Here is a 26,898-nt window from a genome sequence, read left to right as displayed (position 1 = left end):
ACTGTAATCTGTGAGGAGGACCAAAGCGTTTCTGATTGGACTGTGAGGAGAAACACAAGCAAACTGCAGAGGGCTGAGTGTGGAGATGGGCGGGGACAACAGCAACGTGATCAATCATGTTCAATCAGTACGCTGGTGCCTCACGACACCGGAGTTTACTGGTGTGAGTCCAGTAATGGTGCCATCAGTAACCTGGTTAATATCACAGTCACTGGTAAGCTGATCACTCTCACTTTACTTCTTATTGCATCCACAAATTGAGCTGAACATGCAGGTACATAGATTCTGTGCTGTTCTTCACTGATCACCTACCTGACTGACAGAGTAATGAAGGACTTCCCTCCCTCGGTGCTTCTTAATGTGTGAGGATATTCTCCATTACTGAGTTAAGACTTCCTTATTTAGATCTAAGCTCTGGATTATCTTGCACGTCTCGTGGCTCCCAAATGTCTCTTAAGTTATTATCCTCTGTAGCCTCATACTTTAGCTTTACTTGGCAAATGTGAATGCTTTGTGTGCTGACAAACCCTTTTGCATGTAGTGTTTTTATGAAAAGCCTTATAATTGCCTAATTTTGTGTTTTTGTTCTGTTACAAAAGCAGGCATTCTTACTGTTGTTTAATATTTTAATCAAACCTTTAAGTTTAATTCAGCACAAAAAGCCCCACTGTAAACAAATCCACAGAACAGAACCAAACTCAGCAGCCAAACAGTTTGTCTTCAGTGCAGGTCGACATTCAGAAAAATCAGCTGCCTCAGCTTGGATGGGCTGATGTGGTTTCTCCTTAGTATCTGCCCAGTTTTTGAGAAGACGCTCCAAAGGAACAGATGTTGCCACAATGCACAGTCTCCCCTCCATCACCTTCAACAGGTAGGGAAAGACTGTGGCCTTGGCCTCCCACCAGCTCTGTGGGCCTTCTCCTTGTTGGATGAGGGGCTCCTCAAGATAACATTTCATCTCCATCATAACATCAGCTGTAGTATTTCTCTTTGCAGCATCTCCTGTAGCTCTTTCATCAAAGAGGCTCCACCCAGCAGACGTCTGTGGCTCCTCCTTCACTTGGCCCTGTAATGGTGGAGCTGGGTGGGAGTGCACTTTGCTGCTGCAGTTATTCTCTGAAGTGCCTCATCAACAGCTCTGTTGTCACTGAATGCAAGCTTTTTAAATCTACCATCCAGTGATGCAGCTTCTGAGTGGACGGTGTTGAACTCCACACACAGAAACTTTTCACACTCACTGCTAATTTTGTTTTACAGTGAAGCCACTCTGCTCTGCTAGTCCCAATATCTTTCACCTGCAGCAGATGCTGCTTCGTTTGCAGCTGTCAGTCATATTTCTGTGTTTTTGTGTCGCACTCTCCTCCACACTGCTGTCTGTCATCTCACAGGTATGATGTGCGGAGCGATGCTGAACTTCCAATCCCAGCGTTTCATGTTGCAGGATCAATTCCCATATGAAAATATCAATATCTAATTTGATTACATTTGTTTTTCATCATAAATATGACAGACAAAAGTAAATTCTGCAATTAGCGGGATGGTCTGCAATACCCTGTTAACAGGAACTACACTCACCACCTCTCATTCATGTGCGTGTTACGGCTCTGCAAGAGTGTGAGCCAATGAGAAACCAGAGGCACAAAACTTTAGACCACAAAACACACAATCTGATGTTGGTTTGTAAAGATGTTGCTGATGAGACTTTGTAGAAAGCAGCTGGTCTGAGTGATGTGATCAGAGTGCAGCAGATAATGTCTGACAGCAGTTTGAAGAGCAAATGGATTCTGTTCTGTTCTTCATCATCACCTACCTGACACCTCACAGCTGTTTCTCACCTGCAGGTCACACAGGAGGATCTGTTGGACTGAAGGTCAGCCTGTCAGTTCCTGCTGTGCTTCTTGTTGCTGCTGTTTTCTTGATGTAGAGAAAACAAAAACAACAAAAGAATCAGGATCCAGCCTCATGTTGAGCTGCAGCAAAATAAAATGTCTGAATCTTTTTAAATCAGCACTCTTAGTCTCCCGCTGGTGGTTTCAGCGTTGTCAGTGAACCTGGGGAACATGAGATGATGCTGGTAACAGAAATCAAAGGTAGTGAACAGCAGACAGGGATCAGCTGCAGGTTTAATACACGTCCTGAATTTGGTTTAGTTTGAAGTTTCTGTAAAATAAAACCAAACGTTGTGATTTGTCTCTTTATGAATAAAGTTGAATTGAATTTCTCTCTGAGCTCCTGCTTCTGTTGTCTGTCAGTGATTTTATCAGTTGGACATCAAGTAAAACTTTGGATAAAATGAAAACTGTTCACACAGTGTCTGTAAATCCACGGGTGAAAATAAAACATGTAACATTCACACAAGTCCACGAGTGATTGAATGAAATGTGATCATGGAAAAATAAATTCAAAACTATTCAAGACTTTTACCATTAACTGTCATTCTATTATGAAGTAACAGGAAGGTAATAACACTATAATATAATAATAATAAAGAAAATTAAAAAATATGGTATAACAGAGCTCACTGCCTCACACTGTCGATAGCAGCATTTCTTTTTAACCTTATTTCATTTAAGGCTCAGACGATCATCTGTTTTCACTTAAAGTAGTCTAGCTCTGATATCACTTTAGCCTCTGGATGGAGGATTTGCTATGTTAACTTATAGATAATAAACTCAACGTATTACAGACCAAAACCAAACACGTCCGTAGTATAAGACTGGATTTAACTCCCTTCACACCTGTCTCGACACAACAGTCAGGTCAGTCCCTTCCCTTTTAAGAAATCCACCTTAAATGTATTTTAAATGTAAGTGATGCAAAATGAATTTAATATTTTATCTTTAGTTTGTCAGGTAGCATCAGGTCAGATGGATGATGTTGGGTGAGATGGAGCAGACAGAGATGTCATCACAGCTGAGAGGAAGCAAAAGCCTCAACATCCAGGCTTAAAAGTGATGTAGGGAGCTAAAGCTAAAGCTCTGCTTTCTTTGTGTGCCTGTGCTAACAGCAACTAATGAGAAATGTGATGACAATTGTCCAGCTTTGTCCTTTTATATTCTACCAAATGTGAAGTGAACCTGTGGTTATACAGTAACGATAAGAGCGTCTTTATTAGTCCCACATGTGGGAAATTTGTTTTGTTACAGCAGGAAGTGGACAGTGCAGTTACATAGTAAACATGAGAGAACACTGGAATAGAATAAGAAACTGTACACAACTGTACCCAATAGAATAGAATAGAATGATAGGATAAAAATAGAATACACATGCTACATACAACTGAGTACAAATACAACGTTGTCAGAAAAAGAGTGTTACACTTAGTCCTATTGCACATGTGTGTGTTTGATCAGCTGCAAAGTCTTTGTGGTGGAGTCTGACAGCAGAGGGGAGGAAATCTCTCCGTCCCACATCGTGGGTGCTGCAGCCACTGAAGGAGCTGCTCTGAAGTGCTATAAAGGTTTGTGATGATCAATACAGGTTTACAGCTCAGATCATACTGAGTTCATTATGACTGATATAAATATGTGATAGAATAATAATAAATCGAGTAAATTGTGATTGACAAACAGTTTTAAAGAGAAAGTTTGTTAGTTTAAATTGTGTGAAAGGTCAGAGATGGAGAGAACACCAGGCTGGGGCTGAATATCAGTGTATTACATGCAAATCTGATTGGATGACAGGACAGAGCATAAACTGAAGCTGGCATGGATGTTCCGGGTCTCCTGCCTCTGTGAGATCAGCAGGTCAAAGATTCAATAGCAAAACTTGGTTGTTCCAGCAGCGACGCCGAGGGCAGTGAGCTCTAAAAGCCTCCCAGATGAAAACGTGCCCGATCGAGAGGTGATCTGCTGCTGATGGGTGACGAACCTACTCAGGTCTCCAGCTCTTATCAGAGGAGGCAGTGAAGACACCTGAGCTTCAAGGCAGTCAGGCTGGGCGAGTCTGTGATGACTTTTATCTAAGTACAATCTGAGTATTTTACCTGTAAGTAATCTTACAGTATTATGTTATATTGTGAGTCCTTCTTACAGATCTTCCTAGGTTGAAAATTAAACAGTACTAAATGTAACAAGTAGACATCAGCACTAAAGTCATCAGTTTAATGGACACAGAGGAAGCTTTTCAAAGGCTTAAGAAGAATAACATGATGCTAGAACATCACATTTTATAATATGACAGTAAAAATAACTCACAGAGATCATCTTCTATGTTTTCCTCCATAAGGGCGGCGAGCCTGGGTCCAGCTATTTGAGTGGTGCCTTGTTTTGGTGAAGCTTTTGAATTGCTTGGCCTTTGAGGCCTGCATGGAGCTCAGGCTGACACTAAGCACAGAAAAGGCCCACAGTGGGTGCACACACAGGATACAGATCTGTCAGGTCATGATCAACAACCACTGACCAAAGCCCACTGATCTCTGACCTCCCAGCCCATTCTTCCTTCAGTGGGCTGCTTTCAGTCATTATGCAAATGTTCTGTTTATAAGATTGAGGAAACCTGCAGTCAAACAACATATAAAAACATAAGATGGAAACAAACAGAGTGAAACAGAGTTTGTTTCCTTCCTGGTTTCCTGGTTTTCGTATGTTTGTCACACTTAAATGTTTCAGATCAAACACATTAAAATATTAAACAAAGAAAACACAAACTGAAGTTTGTAAATGAAGATGTTTGTTATTAAGGGAACAAATCCAAAGCTACATCATCCTGATCTGAAACATTTAATAAGTGTGACAAACATACAAAGAACAGGAAATCAGTTTGAGCAGCTGTAATCAAACTGTCAACCTTCACACGTTTTACTAAAACCTTTAATTCTCCACTAACATCACTTTGTATCCACGGTCACTCTAATGGACCCTAGAAAATAAGATAAAACACATTCAAAGACTATTTTGTGTTGAGAAGAAGTTTCTGGCTCTTATTCTATTTTCTAAAGGAGGCAAACAGCAAACAGGACTCTCCAGCTGCCCCGGAGCAGATTGTAATCATTGCTCTAGACGAGCTTCATCGTGTTGCAGACACACCTTCATGCTCAGGGCAGCCGTTACCTGTGTGCTCTAAGAGAAGCAGGAAGATTTAGGGTCAGATTTACTAACATGTGGAGCAGCAGCAGCCGCATCACAAAGTTTAGTATGTTATGTATTTGTAATTTTGAGTTTTACATCTCTTGGAGAGAGATATCTTTTGTATACTTATAAATGCACCATGTGGTAAGCTGTATACTGTGTATACTGCTGTACTGACAATAAAGCTCTTGAATCTTGAATGTGTATCTGTAAGAGTGTCACTGTCAGGAGACGTGTCTGTCATAGTTGCTGCTGGGAGGTTATTACTGGGAGGGAGATGTTATCAGAGTCATCAGAGCTTCATCGGCTCAGAGTCGTTATCGCAGCACCAAAACTTTGTCAGTGAACTGGAATGAGCTGGATCTGAAACAAAGGCAGCTGTTACTGTGTTAGATTCACGTCTGCATGTTGAAACATCTTATTAAAAGTAAAGATGTGCACATACAGGCACGTGTCACAGTGACGCTGAGGATCCTCAGAGAGAGATTTCACTCATTTTCTTTACAAACCAAACTTTTATTTCCAGAGATATAAAAAAAAACAAAGTTAAACACAACAGTGTTAAAAAGGGCACAGCCGAGCAAAACACCACAAACACAAAAACAAGCTGTTTAAAGAAGGTCACAGACTCAAGAGTGCAGAAGTGGAGCAAGGTGGAGCAGTTCGGTGATGTAGGTGGAGGCTTCACACTGTCAGGCCATAAAAAACTGATCCTCTAACAGTGGAGAGATGTTTGGAGTTAAAGCTTTGTCAGGCCAGAGAACAGAGCATCAGTTCGTCACACTGACCTCACTGCTGTAGTGATTAAGGACGTCAGAAATCCAGAATCCACTTCAGGACATGTATGACATCATGTCACCCATAAAGGCTTCAGCCATGAACTGGGTCTCGTGTGAGCCATATGAGACCCAGTTCTGTCTCATTACAGATACACAAACATGCGTGTGTACATCATGTTTGTGAGTTTGTATGAAAATGTTTTCACAGTGTCAACTTTCCCTAAAATCACAATGTTCCTTAATTTTAGCCAAACTGGTGGATCTGAAAATCCATCTGAACAGACACGAGTCAAACTTGTCCCGAAACACTGTCAGTGTACGAACGTCTGCATCATCTGTACAACAGCAGAAAATATTTCAATCCATTCATTGTCGTGTATTTTGGGTCATTTTAGGAAAAGTCACCAAGTTTCAGCCCAAACTGAGTCTATAACAGTTTGTAAACTCTGTCAAATTTGATACGATGGATTTACAAACCACGGAGAACAAAGTACAAGCTGTCTCCCAGTGGGCTGGGCTTAAGGAGGAAAGTCACATGAGGCAGGAAAAGTCACACGAGGCAGGAAAAGTCACACGAGGCAGGAAAAGTCACATGAGGCAGGAAAAGTCACATGAGGCATCATCAGTTTCTTTCTGTCCTTGATCATCTGTTTTTCATCATGCTGGGTAACAGTGACTTTATGCAACATCAGGCTCAGCTTTATTCAGCTTTGAATACTTTGCAGCCCTTTCAATTATTTTTTTACGTTTTTTTCTCTGGTTTTGTTTTCTTGTGCTAAAACCCCTCTCATATTTTCTGCAGATCAGATTAATAAGAAGAGCAACAACAACAAGAAGCACAGCAGAAACTGACAGACCAACTATCACTCGAGCAGATCCATCCTCCTTCACTCCAGCCTCCTTCCCTCCAGCCTCCTTCCCTCCAGCCTCCTTCTCTCCAGCCTCCTTCCCTCCAGCCTCCTTCTCTCCTTCCCTCCAGCCTCCTTCCCTCCATCCTCCTTCCCTCCAGCCTCCTTCCCTCCTTCCCTCCATCCTCCTTCCCTCCTTCCCTCCAGCCTCCTTCCCTCCATCCTCCTTCCCTCCAGCCTCCTTCCCTCCTTCCCTCCAGCCTCCTTCCCTCCATCCTCCTTCCCTCCAGCCTCCTTCCCTCCTTCCCTCCATCCTCCTTCCCTCCAGCCTCCTTCCCTCCTTCCCTCCATCCTCCTTCCCTCCAGCCTCCTTCCCTCCAGCCTCCTTCTCTCCAGCCTCCTTCCCTCCAGCCTCTGTGTCTCCTCCTGTGTGACCTGCAGGTGAGAAACAGGTGTGAGGTGTCAGCTGTCAGGTAGGTGATGAGTGGAGAACAGAACAGAATCCGTTTCCTCTTCTAGTTCAGGACAACAGATTAATACAAACTATTCACAATATGTATAAAGTGAGAAAATACTGGTGGATTTTTCGAGCTTCTTAAAAGGAAACAGATGTTCTGACTAAACATGACTAAAACTGATCCAGCTGTTCTTTATTATTTGACTGGATTAAACGTTTTAAACAAACTTGAAGAAGTCCAGCTCCTTACAATAGTTTTTTACAGTTGTTACACAGACAAACTGTATTATTGTCAGGGTCCTATGTCTGAGCGACCCAGGATCCCTGAGCAGTTATGGACCTGTTATATTACATGTATTTTTGGTGTTGCTGCCCCTCTTCTCCATGTTTGTAGATATGAGTGTGTGTGTGTGTGTGTGTGTGTGTGTGTGTGTGTGTGTGTGTGTGTGTGTGTGTGTGTGTGTGTGTGAACTCTTGTTTACAGGCACCTTCAGGCCTGGTGGGTGTGGCCCTGCTAGGGGACTGGCCACACCCGAAGCCACACACCTGCTGCTGATCAGGGCTCGCCGGGGGAGCTACTTAGGAGAGTCTTGGAGCTCCCACAGATGTGGGATTACTGCGTGAGACTCCCAAGTCAGAGTGAGTGAGTGAGTGAGTGAGTGAGTGAGTGAGTGAGTGAGTGAGTGTCCCCGCGGGGTCAGTGTTTAACGGCTGCCTCTATTGTTTTCCTACAGGAGGAACATGGAGAGGAAGAACAGCACGCACAGGGTGTGCAGAGTCACGACAGCGGGGAGCACGAACACGGACGCCAATGGACACACACGGGAGCCTTGGGGAGCACGGGGATTAATTGTGCATCGATATTTACCACACTGTAAATAAACGCTTCCAGATCAGTAACTCAGCTCAGCTGGTCTCATTACAGCGAGAGGGCAGCCATGTTTTTAACACAGCTGCAGTAAAGATACTTTACAATAAGCACTGCCTGTGTTCAGATAAACTGCCAGCTTAGTTTGATTTGATCTAAACCTGACAGAGTGACAGCAGCCGTCCTCTCTCTGTAACAGCAACAACATGCAGGGAGTCTGCTCAGCTACACATGGATTAAACTCTGAGGTTAAACTATCAGGACATAATAGAAGTCAGTGAATTAATAAATAACAAACTAGCTCAGCTGGAGTCTCACATTGTCACAGATGAGGATGATAACACTGACTCCAGAGTGAGCAGGACACATCTGTGCTAAAGAAAACTGATGGAGGCCAAGTGAGTGTGGGTGGATGCTGGACTACCAGCCACAAAGACAACAGCTGGAAAAACATCTGTCTACCTCTGACATCCACCAGCTCATCCATACAACAAACAAACATCAACAACCAGGAAGCAGCTTCACCTCTGATCACACACACTCAGCTCTACTCACTCACCTGGAGGAACAACCAGGTATACGAAGCTGATGTTCATCCATGACCTTGTTTCATTCATGAACACATGACACTCGTATGTTCCAGTGTCATTAATCGTCACGTTCTTCAGAATCAAAGACACGTCTCCACCCTTCATCTGTCTGTCCTGCAGATCCACCCGGTTCTTAAAAGATGGATGCTGGTGTGTTGAATCAGAGGGACCATGCTGGTACAAAAGCACATATTCTGGCTTCAGGTCAGATCTTGTCCAGTTTAAAACTGTAACTGTGTTGTTTGGAGCTCGACATGTCAGAGTGGCGTTCTGTCCAGACTCAGCTGTGATGATCTTTGGGTCTGAAAGAGGAAACAACACAGAGCAGAGAGGTTAAAGGTCAAAGTACAATTATGATCAGAATGATTGACTTTAAATATTTTGTTTATTTCCTTTGACATTTGTGTTTTTAGTCATGTTGGATTTAATGAACCTCTGAACATCCAGCAGGTCACCAGTGACCCACTGAGGGGGAATTTTAGCCTCATGCTAAACATGCAAAGTGTCAGAAACTACAGGGTGGCCTTTTGTTGTGGGCAGTCTGAGGTACACCTGTGCACTACTCATGATGTCAGATCAGCATCCTGATGTGGCACACCTGTGAGGTGGGATGGATTATCTCAATATGGCAGATGTGCCCACTACCACACATTTGGACTGATTTGTGACCACTGTTTGGGAGGGATGGTTATATTGTGTATCTGGAATGAATTTTAGGTCTCTACGTCCATCCCATGGGGAATGGGAGCAGTAACAAAGGTGTTGCGTTTATATTTTTGTTGAGTGTATATAGACATAGTATATTGTTACACACTTGTAAATGTCTCATTGGAGACTGGCACACACATTATTTTGCAACAACTAAATAATATAAAATATTTGAACCATCAGAACATTTTAACCAAATACAATATTGTAAATAAAAGATTACAGGGGCAGGGTGCCTTGTTTTTGTCGATAAAGCTTTTCATGTCCTTAAAAGTGCTATTTTTTCTCCTGCTTAAAAATTTGGTTAGTGACAGTCCCTGGATAAGCAGAGGAAGATGGATGGACTAAATTTGCTTAGTCCATCCATCTTCTATAGAGCTGAGGTGTCAGATTCTGTGTAATATTATGCCACAATCCTGTCAGGAATCAGGATGATTTTGTTGTGTTTTACGCTTTGGAGGGACAAAATAACGTTAGGTCTGCTGGATTAAAAAATTATTTTGTGAGATCATGCTTATGTGAAACTAGTGGAGACGTTTCTACATAATACACACAGTTTGGACACAGCTTTTCATTTTTACTTCTTTTTACTTTATTTTTACTTCTTTATTTTGTAGATTGTTACTGAAGGCACCAAAACTCTAAATGAACACATGTGTAATTTTGTAGTAAAGAAAAAAGAATGAAATAACTATAAATAAATATGTTTGGTTATGTTTATGTTATATTTTTTTAAATAGTCAACCTTTGCTTTGATCACTGCTTTGCACACTCTTGGCACTCTGTTGAGGAACTTCATGAGGTATTCAGCTGTGTTAAGGAAGAAACGCTTTTATAAGGTTTATGTTCAGCAGTCATTGATCAATGATTCCTCTTCCTGATTTGTTTGCTTGGTTTACATACCAAGCAAACATACTTTATATACATTAAAGTATATGTTCATATTTTACTCTTAATAGGAAAAGAACAAAATGTACTACTCGCTCTGTCTCTAGAAACAGGAAGTTCACCCTGTGACATTTACCGCGAGAGATTAACACACACACACACACACACACACACACACACACACACACACACACACGTATGCAAAATTAAAGGAAACTGCTATGCTTGTTTCACCCTGCTTACTATAAATAAAGACGAACTGCAGCTCGGTGTGAGTGAGTCTCTCTCTGAGCTCTCACCCGTGCAGCACGTTAACTGTCTCCAAGTGTCTCAGTGTTGTTTATTCACCTAACTGTTTGATAACTGTAAATCTCTAACAACCTGAAATATTATTGTTATTATTATCTTAAAGTAATATTATTATTGCTTCTAGGCTGGACTAATGTAGTTCATTATTATCAGGATGTCCTAAAAACTAACTCCAAAGGCTGAGTGAGTTCTGAACAACCAAAAAGCTCAATCAGACCAATGTTTTGCCACTAAGCAACATCCTCCAGCAGAACTCTATGTATCAGGTTGGTCCTGATGCACAAACATGTTTTAGATGGACTCAGCGGTTTAACATTAAGCTGTTATTATGAAAGAAAAAAAGTTTTGCTCTGACAGCTTTTCTGAGAGATCTAATAAGATCCCAAACACATTGACCTCTTTGTAGAACATTATTAAATAAGCATATTATTTAACCTTTTAAACATTTTAAACACTGGGTTGTGAATAGAAGATGGAAAAACAAAACAACTAAAACAAAGAGAAAAAAACTACGCAGCACACAAACTCTGGAAAGGGGACCTTTATGTCACTGAGCACATTATTATGTATGCATTAATAAATAACAACTTAATAAAGATATTACACTCTTAATTTGTCGTTCTGTCACGGCTGGGGCGGCAGTCGTATGGAGGGTGAGAAAGGAGGATCCAATAGCAGACAATGGCGGAGGTGCAAGTGGGTTTTATTTACAGTGCACAAAACCAAGGTGTGGGCAGAACCGAACATAAACCTAAACTGGGAAACCTAATGCAAAAATGGAGGACATGAAGCGAGGAGCAGAGAGACACGAAAAAACATGGAACAGTGCAGACTACACGGGAGGTTCACAGAGAAATACAGACGACGCCACGAAAAGCACAGGCAGACACCAACTATAAATACACACACCAGGTAATCAGGAAATGGCACACAGGAGGGGACACAGCTGGAACTAATGGGCATAACGAGACAGGGGAGAGGTAAAACTGAACACACTGACATGTGATATGAACTTTCAGAATAAAACAGGAAACAGACACAGAGAACCAGACAGGACACTGAACTTGACAGGCAGACTCATGAGCAGACACAATAACACCATGGACAGACAGAGGGAACACAGAGAAGTGGGAGCAGGCAGGCAGAGAACAGAAACCTAACAAATGGCAAAATCACAACAGAATACACACTTGGAATGAACAAAAGCATAAGGAAACACAAAACACTGAGTCCTCAGACTCAGGACCATGACAACTCTAAAGCAATAGGTAACCCAAGTTGTTTCAGTACCTTGCCATTCCGGGTTTCTAAACAGTTCCAATATCTTGGAATAAATGTCACTCAGGATTATTGTGGTTTATTTAAACACAATCTCTCTAAACTATATGATGAAACCAAAAATAACATAGACAAATGGATTAATCGACCAATTTCACCAGCAGGGAGGATAAACATTGTTAGAATGAATATTCTTCCCAAATTCTTATTTTTATTTCAGTGTATCCCTATTGTGATTAATAAAGCCTTTTTTAATAAATTAGACTCCTTAATATCCTATTTCATATGGAACAGAAAGAATCCAAGAATCAAGAAAAGCTACCTGCAGAGACCGACATGTCAGGGAGGGATGGGGTTACCATGCTTCCGTCTGTATTATTGGTCATGTAATGTTCGTTCCATGTCGTTTTGGTTGCGGACTAAGGGGGCCGACTGGACAACGATGGAGAATGAAAGCTGCTACCCCTCCTCATTAGAAGCTGTGATCTATTCAGCTCTCCCTATCCCTAAACATGACTTTAAAAATCCTGTAGTCTCTCATACAATTAAAATCTGGACACAGATAAGGAAACATTTCGGGTGGAAGGAAGCTTCCATACTAACTCCACTCATGAATAACGCATCATTCGCACCATCACTCTCAAACATTTAATTCTCCAATGGAACCACAAGGGGCTGCACTCAATAAAGGATTTATTCATCAACAAGGTTTTTCCCACATTCCGGCAACTGCTAGAAAAATTTGACTTGCACAGTAATGACTTTTTCAAATACTTACAGATCAGAAGCTTTGTAGGGAAGCTTTTTCCATCTTTTCCAGGTCGGCCCCCAGACTCTGCCTTAGATAACTTATTTCAGTTTGATCCACTCAAGAAAGGACTAATAACAAAAATTCACAACGCTTTGTCACAACTGGATGGAACTGTCACACTTGACTATCTGAAAGAGGCCTGGCAGCGTGACCTTGGTACGAGAATTACAGACAATCAATGGAAAAAAGCCCAGGAAAATGTACACTCTTCCTCTGTTTGCATTCGTCATGGACTCTTACAGTTTAAAGTGCTACATAGACTCCATTTATCAAAGTTGAAACTGTCAAAAATGTTCCCCAACGTAAACTCGTCCTGCGAAAGATGTAAACAGCAACCTGCTTCACTGGCGCATATGTTTTGGAATTGTCCCAGTATAACAACATATTGGAATAATGTCTTTCATATCTTGTCTAAAATTCTAAAAAAAACACTTAATCCAGACCCAATCTGTGCTTTATTTGGAGTGAAGCCGGTTGTTGTAGACCTATCAGCCACCCAAAATAATGTGATACGTTTTGTGACGCTGCTGGCACGCCGTTTGATTCTATTAAACTGGAAACAAAAGGTGCTTCCTACCACATCAGCGTTAATACAAGATGTATTGAGACACTTGCAGCTGGAAAGAATTAAACTCCTACTAAAGGGGAGGTTGGAGGAATTCCATTCAACCTGGCAACCTTTTATAGATTTCTTCAATACTGTACAGATATAAATGGTCACTGAGCCTTATTGGTAGTTCGATAAATAGCATCCTCTGTCCAACGTTGTTTGTTGTTGCCTTTTTTTGTTGTTGTTGTTGTTTTGTTTTTACTTTGTTTTTTCCTATTGTATATATGCAATCATTTATATTTGAATCTTAGTAGCCTTTATGATAAAGAACACTGGAAAACCAAATAAAGAGATTTGAGAAAAAAATAAATAAATAATGTTTTTATCTGAAGAGTACATAAATATCTGGTTTCAACTGTTTATTTGATGATTGTCAGGACAAAGAGGGAGAGAGAGGAACAGAGAGGGAGAGAGAGGGAGAGAGAGGGAGAGAGAGGAACAGAGAGAGAGAGAGATGCAGAATGAGGACAGAACAGAGATGAACAAGAGCAGGTGAGACACACATGTTAGTCAAATGGTTGTTTACCAAAAGTATCACTGTATCATAGGTACTCATGTTTCTTTTTAGGTTTGCTATTTTTCAAATTCTGTATTTATTAAGTTATGCAGGCTTGTTTGCACAACAAGGCTAAATAATTATATAAAATTTTCCATCCATCCATCTTCATCCGCTTTGTCCGGGGCCAGGTCGCGGGGGCAGCAGCCTAAGCAAAGAGGCCCAGACCTCCCTCTCCCCAGCCACCTCCTCCAGCTTATCCGGGGGAATACCAAGGCGTTCCCAGGCCAGCCGAGAGATATAATCTCTCCAGCGTGTCCTGGGTCTGCCCCGGGGCCTCCTCCCGGTGGGACATGCCTGGAACACCTCACCCAGGAGGCGCCCAGGGGGCATCCTTGTCAGATGCCCGAACCACCTCAGCTGGCTCCTTTCGATGTGGAGCAGCAGCTGCTCTACTCTGAGCCCCTCCCGGATGGCTGAACTTCTCACCCTATCTCTAAGGGAGAGGCCAGCCACCCTTCGGAGGAAGCTCATTTCTGCCGCTTGTATCCGCGATCTCGTTCTTTCGGTCACTACCCACAGCTCGTGGCCATAGGTGAGGGTAGGGACGTAGATCGACCGGTAAATTGAGAGCTTCGCTTTTACACTCAGCTCCCTCTTCACCACGACGGACCGGTGCAGCGTCCGCATTACTGCAGCTGGAGCCCCAATCCGTCTGTCGATCTCCGGCTCCCTTCTCCCATCACTCGCGAACAAGAACCCGAGATACTTGAACTCCTCCACTTGGGGCAGGAACTCATCCCCGACCCGGAGTGGGCACTCCACCCTTTTCCGGCTGAGAACCATGGCCTCAGGTTTGGAGGTGCTGATCCTCATTCCCGCTGCTTCACACTCGGCTGCAAACCGTTCCAGTGCGAGCTGGAGGCCCTCACCCGATGAAGCCAACAGAACCACATCGTCTGCAAAAAGCAGATATGAGATTCTGAGGCCACCAAAGCGAAAGCCCTCCGCCACTTGGCTGCGCCTAGAAATCCTGTCCATAAAAATTATGAACAGAACCGGAGACAAAGGGCAGCTAGTCGAACCTCAGATATATAGAATTAAAAAATAAGTGTAGTGCAGGTCTATGATGATTTTTAGTGCTACTATCATCTAGTTCTGATTCTGGTTCTGTCTTGGTTAAATCCTCAGTAGTCCTGGTTTTGAACTGTTGTAGTCCTGTTTTAATTCTGGATCAGTTCTGGGTCTGGTTGAATTGGGGTTTAGTCCTCGTGTCTTGATGCAGCCCCGACCTTGTTCTGCCTTGCTGCTTAATTAAAAAACTAGTTTAAGTTGTCCTGCACATGTGATATATATTTTTTTCCCTCAACCCCTGCCTGGGCTGTCAGCTATGGTCCCTACTTCTCGCTGTGTCTCTGAAGGTTTCTCAGGAGATTCCACCCTTGGGATCATTTCTTCCAGCAATGCTCTGCTGCACCTGCATCTCCTCACTAGAGGAAAAACTTCTATTTGGAAAACATGTCAACCATCATCAAACCAAAATTTCCTTTTAGTTCAGTGAACTTCACTTATCAAAAAATATAATTATTTATTAATTATATTATTTGTTTGTCACGTTTTCACTTTCACTTATTGACCATCAAAGTGTTTATTATCTTTACCCAAATGATTGGAGCAGAACTTAAAATCTATAAGCTGTAAAAACTTTATATTTGAAGACTGAAAGAGACCCAGGAAGTGGTCACAGGACGAGGGTGACAGACTGTCTGAAGCAGTTAGAACAAGACAAGGCTGTTGGACCAGGTGTGCTTGCTTTTGAAACTGTGTCTTAATTCCACCTGTTTCACATACAAGGGTCAGTTCTACAGGCAGGAACGTGGGTGTGCCGTGGGCTCCCCAGTTTCACCCATTGTGGGCAACTTGTATATGGAAGACGTGGGAAAGAGGGCTTTGCTATCCTACCCTGAAACACCACCAAGTCATTGGTTCAGGTATGTGGATGACACCTGGGTGAACACACAAACCTCCATCTCTGGTTTCTTTGACTGGAGGGTGTTGAGGATTTGATGCTTTCACAACACTGTATGTGATGTCACTGGTGATGTCATCTTCTCCATCTGCTGAAATGAGTTAAAGTAAACACTTTTATGATTTAAGAATCTAAATGGACCAAATTATGATGACAGAATGGAAACAAAATACCACGATGAATAAGAATGAATATGTACAAACCTTCAAGTTTCCTGTGAACACATCGTCTCACCAGCAGAACCAGTAACACCAGTAGAATCACAACATAGACTACATATAAGTAAATCTTATAAGGCTTACATGATTTACTCATGAAAGTGGCCACTTTCTCATTACTGTCATATATTGTTTTAGTAAGTAATTCAAAGAACTGTTTAGACGGAGCCAAAGTTCAGTAGAGATAGTTGTGATTGGGAAAGCTCAGAGATATTAAAAGAAGCACTGAGGCTCCATCCCCACCAGAGATGTGACACGCCTCGTCCCTTCGCTAGAATCTGTAGCGAGGGATTGGTTCACCAGAGACCTCGCTCCTGGCTGCTGCCCAGCACACATTGCACCCTGAAGATTCTTGTTTGTTTGCAAAGAAAATTAATATCACTCTCTCTGTCCAAATGCTGTACGTCCACGATTTTAGCTACTTTGTTAGGCTACTTTACTTTTCTAAGGCTTAAGTAAATTCAGGAGTGATCCCCAACAATGTCAGAGTAAGAATCTGCTTAGATACCATATTACTAAGATTTTCAGGGCCGAGTACAATAACCTCAGTTTTATCTGAATTAAGAAGCAGAAAGTTAGCGGCCATCCAGGTCTTTATGTCTTTAAGACATGTGTGTTATCTAGCTAACATGTAGTGAGTCGTTTAATCTTTAAATGACATTTGTAGAATTTGCCCACTTCCTCTCACCCACCAGTGAAAGGAGAGGAAAGGGAGAGAATCCTGTGCATACACAGAAATGAAGAGCTGGCAGAATTCAATTCAATTCAATTTTATTTATATAGCGCCAAATCATAACAAAAGTTGCCTCAAGGCGCTTCATAGATACAGAGAAAAACCCAACAATCATATGACCCCCTATGAGCAAGCACTTTGGCAACAGTGGGAAGGAAAAACTCCCTTTTAACAGGAAGAAACCTCCGGCAGAACCAGGCTCAGGGCAGAAAGTGGACCCTCGAACAAATGCTCATCCTCTGAAAAGGTCTGCAAATGTTTTCACTGTCAGTAGCAGTAGTTTCCACTGAACCAAATAATCCTAAAAATGTTTTTAAACCTTAAACCTATGAAGGCTGCAGGCCACAACGTGCTGGTCAGGCAACAAAGTTGTTCTTCATATTACTAAAATGTTGGAGCTTGTGCCTCTTCAGATGTTTGCTCTTCTTACTTGCAAATAGCCGAGGGGAAATGCCCGAAACCTCAGTCCTGATTCCACAGCTTTATTACATCAGCCTGGTAGAAAATAATTTTTCACTATCAAATCAGGCCACCAGGGGGTGGAGCGGTCCCAGAAGTTCAGTCGTGAGTGATATCTAACCTCTCTTCTTCCTCACAGCTCGTCTGATCGTGAGTCCCAACAGCTCTGATGTCTCTGAGGGAGATGTTGTGACTGTAATCTGTGAGGAGGACCAAAGCTTTTCTGATTGGACTGTGAGGAGAAACACAAGCAAACTGCAGAGGGCTGAGTGTGGAGATGGGCGGGGACAACAGCAACGTGATCAATCATGTTCAATCATTTAGATCTAAGCTCTGGATTATCTTGCACGTCTCGTGGCTCCCAAATGTCTCTTAAGTTATTATCCTCTGTAGCCTCATACTTTAGCTTTACTTGGCAAATGTGAATGCTTTGTGTGCTGACAAACCCTTTTGCATGTAGTGTTTTTATGAAAAGCCTTATAATTGCCTAATTTTGTGTTTTTGTTCTGTTACAAAAGCAGGCATTCTTACTGTTGTTTAATATTTTAATCAAACCTTTAAGTTTAATTCAGCACAAAAAGCCCCACTGTAAACAAATCCACAGAACAGAACCAAACTCAGCAGCCAAACAGTTTGTCCTCAGTGCAGGTTGACATTCAGAAAAACCAGCTGCCTCAGCTTGGATGGGCTGATGTGGTTTCTCCTTAGTATCTGCCCAGTTTTTGAGAAGACCCTCCAAAGGAACAGATGTTGCCACAATGCACAGTCTCCCATACACATATACATCAATGACCTCCTGACCCAGTATGAACCTTCCAGATCCCTCAGGTCATCTGGATCCGGTTTTTATCAGTTCCCAGAGTCAGAACCAGACACGGAGAAGCTGCATTCAGCTTTTATGCTCCTTATATCTGGAACAAACTCCCAGAAAGCCTCAGATCAGCTGAAACACTCAGTTTATTTAAATCCAGGTTGAAGACTCACCTGTTCTCAGCTGCATTTGAATAAAGCACCAAATCCACACTTTTAAGCTTAAATTTCAAAACTTATATTTTAACTACTGATTTTATCTATTGTTCTGATTTTATCTACAGTTTTTTTAAATCATGCTTTTTATTGTTTTTGTTTTTTAATGTCTCTGTAAAGCACTTTGAATCACCTTGTTGTTGAATTGTGCTATATAAATGAACTTATATAAATAAACTTGCCTCGCCGCTTTCAGCCACATTTACAAAAACGCCCCTCCTGTTCTGATTTTTCTGATAATAATCAGAAAGTGCTGAACTCCTCTGAGCTGTTACAGGAACAGATGTTGGCAGATGTGTCAGTGACAGAGTTACAGTTAGAGAGGTCAGTGAGCAGGATTTCTATCAGGATTCATGTCAGATTTATTATAATGATGTCTGTTGGTTCACACTCACGGCTGCTTTGGACTGATTCCAGCTCAAAGAGCATCAACATGTTTTCATGTTTCCATCATGATGAGGAGCAGAAACTCTGAGGATTCTCCTGAACTGACTACAGTAAGTCATCCACAGCTTCTGCTTTATATTCTACATATTATTCAGTAAATAATAGATAATTACTGATAATTAGACACTTTCAGAGGGACAAAAGTAAAAAAAAAAAATCTGTAGTTAAGAAGTACAGATACTCAAGCTGTACAAATACTCTGGTAATAGCTGAAGTACTCATTAAACTTCTTTACAGAAGTAAAAGTGAAAAGGCTCTGAAAAGTACTCAGGTCCTACCGTAGTACTCAGTAAAAGGTAGTCTGGGGTTAAAGTGGATGTGGCAGGTAGAGGAACTCTACGACTGAGTGCAGCAGGGATAAAGAAATAAGTCGGAATCATTTGTTTTGTGAGCTCCAGCTGTTTCCAGGCTGTGATCAGCTGATCTACAAGCAGACGTGAGCCATCAGCGCTCGTGTAACACAGTACAGTACAGAGCTGTCAGAATGAATCACCCAAGTTTAGTCTCACACTCTTTATCCAGGTTGTTGGCAATTATTAATCAATCGCCCTTCAGTGTCACACCAACACAGTGTCAACACAGCAAAGTGAATGTGCCACACACTCCATGTGTCATCTACTCATCACCATCTGAAACTATAACCTTCATGGGCCAATCACAGAGGACGAGACAGACGAAGTAAAACTAGACACAGGAAGTAGGACTCACTGGTTCTCCATAAAGAACAGAGATTTGCTCTCTGTGGCTCCAACACAACTGACTTTTGACTTTTTATTCATTAGGACAAGTTCATTTCAATTCACTGCCAGACAGAGTGGAGCTTGTCTCTACACGTCTACCTGTTGTTGTTCATGGTACTCGTGCACGGGAGAGAACCGGACAGGCACCGTTCCTTCGCTTGACCCCAGTTGCTCTCGTCCGTTCTCCCGTATCACTGTCCTTTTATTGAGGTTACATGAATATGCATAAGTTCATTAACATATGACGTCTACATACACAAAGAGTACCTTGGCTGTGTGTGTGTGTGTGTGTGTGTGTGTGTGTGTGTGTGTGTGTGTGTGTGTGTGTGTGGACTGCTGATCAAAGGGTCAAACATCCTTGGTCAGGAAGAGGGTAGCCTCCCCCTCACCCTAGATGGTTCATCCTAGATAACACGGTGAGGAAGTCCTGCAGTTCATCTAAACAAAGAGCACTTAGACTAGAACAAACGCAACTACGTTAATCCTACCATAAAATAATAAGACACGGTATGACCTCTCATGCTCCCAAAGTGCTGTCTAATACACACAAAGTTTGCAGACTATCAAGGATCAAAACCTCTACCAATCTACAACTAATTACAAAACTCTAAGCATATATAAGTAAATATTTCTAAGCATAAATGACAATCAACAATACAAATCTAACACTGTGTGTTGGTGCAGTTTGCAGCACAGACACAAAGAAGTGTAATGTGTGTGTCAGTGTGATGTCTTGTAGTGTCAGGAGTCAGGATGCAGCTACAAAGCTTCTTGTTCAGTGTATACAAACAGCTGTAGCTCCATAAAGGCAGCATGCAGAGACTCACAGTGTCTTATAATGAGAGGCTGCTTTCTCTCACACATGTTGTTCACTTATTATCAGCACATGTTGTTGTTTGTGGAACAGAGTTATTGTAGTTTTTTCTCATTAGTTTGAGTTTTTATTCCATTTGGACTTTTTGTGTTTAGTTCAGTTTAGTTTCCAGATGATTTTCTTCTTTTTCAGGTTTGATTATTTATTGCTTGAAGACTTTTAATAGTTTTATTCTTTTTCATTCTTACTGTTTGGAGGTTTGTGTCAGAGGCCAGATTCAGGAGCATCAGTACAGCTGTTACAATAAAAAGCAGTGACTCAGTCTGACAGACATCCAGAGTCTCAATGAACTCGTCCATCAACAACATTTTATCAAACTAACAGATTCTAAAACCAAAGATTTGTTTTTCAGATGATGTTTTTCATCCGTCTCAGTCTTTGCTCATGAACTTTGTCTCCAAACGTCTCAGCCTGAGCTTCCCTCTGATGAACTCGTTCATAATCTCGTCCATTCTGCTCTCAATGAAAATCTGAACATGTTCAGCTCGGCCTCCTGTCTTTGTGTCAGAGTCTCCAAAGCAAACATGACAGCAGCTCACTGCCATCTTTAAACCTTCCCTTTCACTCTTGCTGCTGTCCTTCTGTCACAAATCAGCCCTGATGAAGATGCTCGGGATCAGGTGAGGAGGAGGAGAAGACTCGCTGTGGTGACGCTTGAAGGGACACAAGAAGAAACACAATCAAAGATCATCATCTAATAATAGAAGACTGTCTTTTATTGTGTGTTTCTGATTGGCTGCTGTAAAAGAACAGTTGTACTTTGACCTTTAACCTCTCTGCTCTGTGTTGTTTCCTCTTTCAGACCAGAAAACCATCACAGCTGAGTCTGGACAGGACGTCACTCTGACATGTCGAGCTGCAAACAACAACATCATTATTTTAGAGTGGAGCAGAGCTGACCTGAGAGATGAATATGTGTTTGTTTACCGGGATGGTCACTTTGTTCCAGACGACCAGCATCCATCTTTTAAGAACCGGGTGGATCTGCAGGACAGACAGATGAAGGATGGAGACGTGTCTTTGATTCTGAAGGATGTGAACACTGCTGATAGTGGAACATATGAGTGTCGTGTCTTCATGGAAGAAACACGCTCATGGAAGTTCATCAGCAGCATCCACCTTCATGTTGTTCCTCCAGGTGAGTGAGTAGAGTTGAGTGTGTGTGTGATCAGAGGTGAAGCTGCTTCCTGGTTGTTGATGTTTGTTTCTAAAGATGTTGTTGATGAGACTTTGTAGAAAGCAGCTGGTCTGAGTGATGTGATCAGAGTGCAGTAGATAATGTCTGACAGCAGTTTGAAGAGCAAATGGATTCTGTTCTGTTCTTCACTCATCACCTACCTGACAGCTGACACCTCACACCTGTTTCTCACCTGCAGGTCTGACAGGAGGACAAGAGAAGGATGAAGACAAAGAGAAGGAGGATGGATCTGTTGGACTGATTGTTGGTCTGTCAGTTCCTGCTCTGCTTCTTGTTGCTGTTGTTGGTTTTTTGATCTACAGAAAACATAAACAACAGCAGAGAGTGGAAACAAACCAGCCTCCTGTTTAAGTGCAGCAGGTTTAAAATGTCTCAGAGGTTTTTCCAGCTTTGAGTCTGCTGCTGCTGTTCAGAGTTCTGGGTGTTGTCAGTGTTTAAAATCCTGCAGAAACAGATGAACTGAGCACAGACAGCAGGCCCACAGCACTGTAGGTTTATTTCAGTTTTATCTTTAATGGCTGCTTCTGTTTTTGCTGACAGCTCATCTCAGTGGACGAGTTTCATCTTTAAAAACAGTCTTTACATTTCATAGTAACTGGAACATCCAGAGGGCTGTGACTACAAATCAACTTCAACACAGTCAGGCTTTCTTTGTGTTAGCTAGCTCAACTAAACCTGAAACTGCAGTCAGAGACAGCAGGTATCACCGTGGTGATTATCACCTTTCTCTGCTTCAGGCTCTGAGCACGCTCAGATGAAAAGGAGCGTTTCATGTATCATGTGACTTTTCTTCTACACAAAATGGTCCCTGTGAGCGCCACCCAGTCCAATCAGAGACGTTACTCACTGATAACTTCACTAATGTCTCCACTACATGAATACAGGTACATTGTAACAGTGTGATGTGCAGTTTAGCTTCATTCAGTGGCTTCAGCAAGTTACAGTTTAACAAGCTGCACATATGAAACATTTCCTCCAGCAGAGAATCGACATCACAGTGAAAACGTGGCTCTAACAGCTGATTTAAAAACAAAACTCTGAACATGAAATGCTCCTGACCAGGTGATCTTTCACCATCAGTTACCATGGTGATTTAGCCTCTTTCTGACACAGAAAGCTCTGACTTTGAGTGTGACACAGCTCGCTGAGACATTTTGTTGTGCACGCCTACTTTTAACTCTTCAAACAAATGAAATCAACACTTGAACATTTTTCACTTTGATGGTTTTGTTTCCACTGACTGTAGTTACATCATTTTGAGCTCAGATTACATATTTATGAAGTTTTTCACACCTGAATCTTTCAATCATCAAGATCTGGTTTCAGTTTTCTCTTTATCTTTGTGAGCTGTGTGTGTTGTTTACCCTCAGTATCCATGAACAGTGTTACAGACCTGGGATCAGTGTTTTTGTTTATAAGATCAAATATGACCTCATTATGTGAGTGTGAGCTGTGGACCACAAAACCTCAACAACACTAATCCTCGATCAGCTGTTTCACTAAAATTACATCCAAGTATGAACTCATCCCATCGTTCATGCATCAATTTGTAGCTGACAGATGGTTATGCACATCCCTGGTTGCCTAGGTAACCCTCTAACCTTAGATAACGCTATTGTTGTCACTCAGCAGTATGATTTAATGTAGTTGTTTCAATAGATCTCAAAGATAAGAAAAGTTCACCTCGGTACTCGCTGACTTCACATAAGTGATCAGTTATTGCGTTTAAAAAGTGTAGCTACTCGTCTTTGACCTTGTATGTATGTGTGTTTATGCTCTGATTGTATTTTCCTGCTGCTCACACAGCATTAGAAAAGCCTGAAAACTCAGTGTTCACAGAGTCTGTAAGCCCCAAATGTTTGTATGAAGGACAGAGAACAAACAACAAAGGTCAGTGTGAGAGTGTCTCTGTATTTGAACAATAAACTCTTACTTTGGTTTAAATTATTTATTCTTTCATTTGTGTTGTTGGCAGAGAAGCTACATCATGTGAACTTCATCATATTGTCACATGTCATCACAGATTCAAAAGATGTAATATTTGTGTGTTTGTTATTAACAATCGTGCCCCCAGACGCCAAAACAGTGCCAGCAAACTGAAACTGAAAAAAAAACTGTAAGCAAAAAAGAAAAAAAAGATGTAAGTGTGAAAACTTTTTTCTTGTCTTAATGTCAATATTTATTTTTCAGTTTCATTTTAAGGTGGCATCGTTTTAACCCCAACAAAACAAAACAAAAATGACAGAAAGTCCATTGAAATCTGAAAAATATTCATTTTCTGTGCATGAACAAAAACTTTACTTTTTACAAGACAGGAAAACTAACAGTAGCTTTAAATTTTTTATAGTGTATCCTCATCCTCAGTATTGGAAACACGTCAAACTGCATTTCCTATAAAATCAAATCAAATCATAATGATCGTGGAAATTTCTTGATCTAAATTCTCTTCTAGATTGAGTGGCAAAAACAAGAAGAGCTGCTGTTTGTGTTTGTGCAAGTGCAAGAAATACATATAGCACGCTCTCCATCCTTCTGCTAATGTTTAATGTACTGAAATTAATTCTAATTAATGAAATTAATGTCTAATTAAATTCAAAGAACTGAAGATAAACAGGCCACAGAAAGCACTTTGTCACCTCTGCTGTGATGTTAACTGTCGTGGTGCCTCAGACCTCGTCGTGTGATCTGACATTTACTGATTGATTTTGTCTGTTTTCAGGCTCTAACTTTACAGGAAGAAACTGTAAAATAATCAAATTATTCATCATTGTGAAAACTTCATCATGAAGCATTTGTGATGAGCTACATTCCTCTGAACCTTCAGTTTGGTTATTTATTTATTTATTTTCCATCCTTGTTCTTAATGCTTTCACCATCACAACTAGGGATGGGTACCGGTATGGCACCGGTTCTGACATAAACGGTAGTAACCAGACCAAAAAGCAGCGCACATTTCGGTGCTTTATTTCGGTGCTTTTTTTTCCTGAGCTGTGATACACTCCTAGCCAATCATTTTACGTTTCCGAGGATAGTAGGCAGGTCCAGGTACGTACGTTCTGTTAGAGCAGAGCTACAGATTAAAAATGTCCAAGGCGAAGCGGTCAAAAGTCTGGCTGTACTTCACAGCAAAAGATGCAAACTCAGCAGCAACAAGTGCTTTAAGCTGATACTGTGCAAAGGCGGTAACACCTCAAATCCGATGAAACACCTGGCGACGCATAGCGTTTTTTTTTTTTTTTTAAAGCCGAGAAATGCACCGTATTTGATGGCAGCAGCAGCCGTTCTTCTCTGCGTGAGTAGCTTCATGTTGTTCGTGTGTAATTTACGCTGAGTAGGCTAACCACGTTATTACATTAATGCATGTAAGGTGAACTAGCAAACATCATCATAGCTACATGCGGCTGTCTTCTTGTTTGATGGCAGATACTCCCTTCACCCTGGCCAAAAAGGCTAAAATGACCAAAGAAAAAGAGGGAAACAGCTGAACATGAGAGGTTTTTGGACAAAGTTTGTATTTTTTCCATTGTTTAAGCACTGCTTCCAGCCAAGAGTGATACCATATATGCCCCATAGCTGCAGAAAAGGCTAACATTGTTATCTTTTTACATAAAACCAGCTGAACATGAGAGGTTTTTGGACAAAGTTTGTGTTTTTTCCATTGGTTAAGCACTGCTTCCAGCCAAGAGTGATACCATATATGCCCCATAGCTGCAGAAAAGGCTAACATTGTTATCTTTTTACATAAAACCAGCTGAACATGAGAGGTTTTTGGACCAATTTTGTCTTCTCCATTCTTTAAGCACCGGTTTGAGCACCGTTTGAGCACCGGCACCGTTTCAAAAGTACCGATTTGGCACCGGTATCGGATAAAACCTAAACGATACCCATCCCTAATCACAACACTATGAACTGTGGGTAATCCCTCAGGTCCACAGAGATGAGGACTCGTGAAAATGTGCATAAGGACTCAAAGTGTGTGCAGAGAGCCGTCATGCACTTGATAACGACAACAGGACGGCCCTGAGCCCTCAGAGGCCGACACTAAGCTGTGACTGTTTATCTGCACGTCTCAAACACGCCTCCATTTGTCTGCAGGCTGAGTGATCTGACTGAGCTCAGCCTCCATTTTCTACAGGGAGACGCTCAGACAGGCTTTCAGTTTCATTTCACAGGAACAGCTTTGCTTCTGTTTTACATGCAGGTGCTGCACAGAACACATCCTGTTCAGTCTGTTTGTGTGACTGACTGCAGCTCAGATAAGAGGCTGGATCAGCTGATTCAACTGGTCAGCAGGCTGCATCATTTTCATCTCTGCAAACACCAATCAAAGTCCTGTACACAGTGTGTTTAGTACTCTGAGTGCGTTATTTGTCAGTAATTGTGTTAAAAGGCTCTGAGTTTAAGTTGTAAACAATCTCAAACCCTGGATTTATCTCCACCATGTAAGCTGCTGACATCCACCTAGCTGCTGTTGAACCATATTGGACATATGGTACTCTAAGGTCAATGAAATAAGATAGGCCTGATTAAAGTTCTTCTATGTGAGGAGCAGGATTTTAAATTGTGGATTTAACAGGAAGCCAATGAGGAGAGGCCAGAATAGGAGGAAGCTGCTCTGTCCTTCTAGTCCCTGTCAGGACTCGACTGCAGCATTTTGCATCAGCTGAAGGTTTTATGGGAGTTTTTAAGACATCCTGATAATAACCGATTACACATGATCTGTGAAATGTTCACACTTGTTGCTGCTTCCTGTCTGTGTGTTTCTTCCAGACAAATGTTAGGAAGCTGATTCTCACGCAGGTCACAGATCCACACTCTCAACCCACTGTGGACTGTCCCACATCTCGGAAAACGTTAGAGCACTTTTGCAAATCTGTGATGTCTTGATAAATCGAGTAGATATTTGAAGTTTACACAGCTACATTCAGAAAGAATATTTTAAACTGTGCATCCCTCCGAAACTGCCTCTTACGTTTTCGACGAAATGCATTCTGGGATATTTGCCTGGGTTAGCCTTCAGTAGCTTACTGGGGTCATGGAGAGAATGTGTTAATAATACTGAGTGGTGGGATTTATAACTATGGACTAGTGATGCGCAAATCATGAACGAATCGTTCAATACTCGAGAATCACTTTACTGACTCGTGAATCATGATTCACAAGCCCAACTGACTCACTGACTCATCCCTGTTGCTGTTAGCAGCAATGTATCTAGCTTATAATTAAAATTGTGGAGAAAAACACAACATCCAGTATCGTAACAAAAAATTTCTGCTCTGAACTGGAAGAAAAAACCCTGAGTAGAAGCTCACATCAAGAAAATAGCTCCTCGGTTCACAGTAGCATCGCTCTGCTAACATGCTAACAGCACATTTGAGCTACTCACCCCCTCCCTCCTGTGCTGATTTGTAAGCATAAGCAAATCACTCAGGACTCACTCACCCCCTCCCTCCTGGCTCACAG

The 26,898-nt window shown here is 41.7% G+C and overlaps 1 protein-coding gene across 1 annotated transcript in view; it reads left to right on the top strand.

The window, feature by feature from the left end:
• The window catches only part of LOC146578477 (butyrophilin-like protein 2), a 66,056-nt gene extending 43,981 nt beyond the window's left edge, over positions 1-22,075 (top strand). The window contains exons 3-4 of the mRNA XM_085268754.1: positions 21,040-21,375; positions 21,614-22,075. Of these exons, the coding sequence (XP_085124880.1) occupies positions 21,040-21,375; positions 21,614-21,786 (509 nt within the window). The 3' untranslated portion in view covers positions 21,787-22,075. The remainder of the gene's footprint in view (positions 1-21,039; positions 21,376-21,613) is intronic.
• The last annotated feature ends 4,823 nt before the right edge of the window (positions 22,076-26,898 follow it).

The sequence above is a fragment of the Mchenga conophoros genome, linkage group LG3 (assembly GCF_057382185.1).
Source record: "Mchenga conophoros isolate Kocher_MC1m ecotype Shallow Benthic linkage group LG3, M_conophoros_male_GT1.1, whole genome shotgun sequence".
Classification (NCBI taxonomy): Eukaryota; Metazoa; Chordata; class Actinopteri; order Cichliformes; family Cichlidae; genus Mchenga; species Mchenga conophoros.
This window is presented reverse-complemented; position numbering and strand designations above follow the sequence as displayed.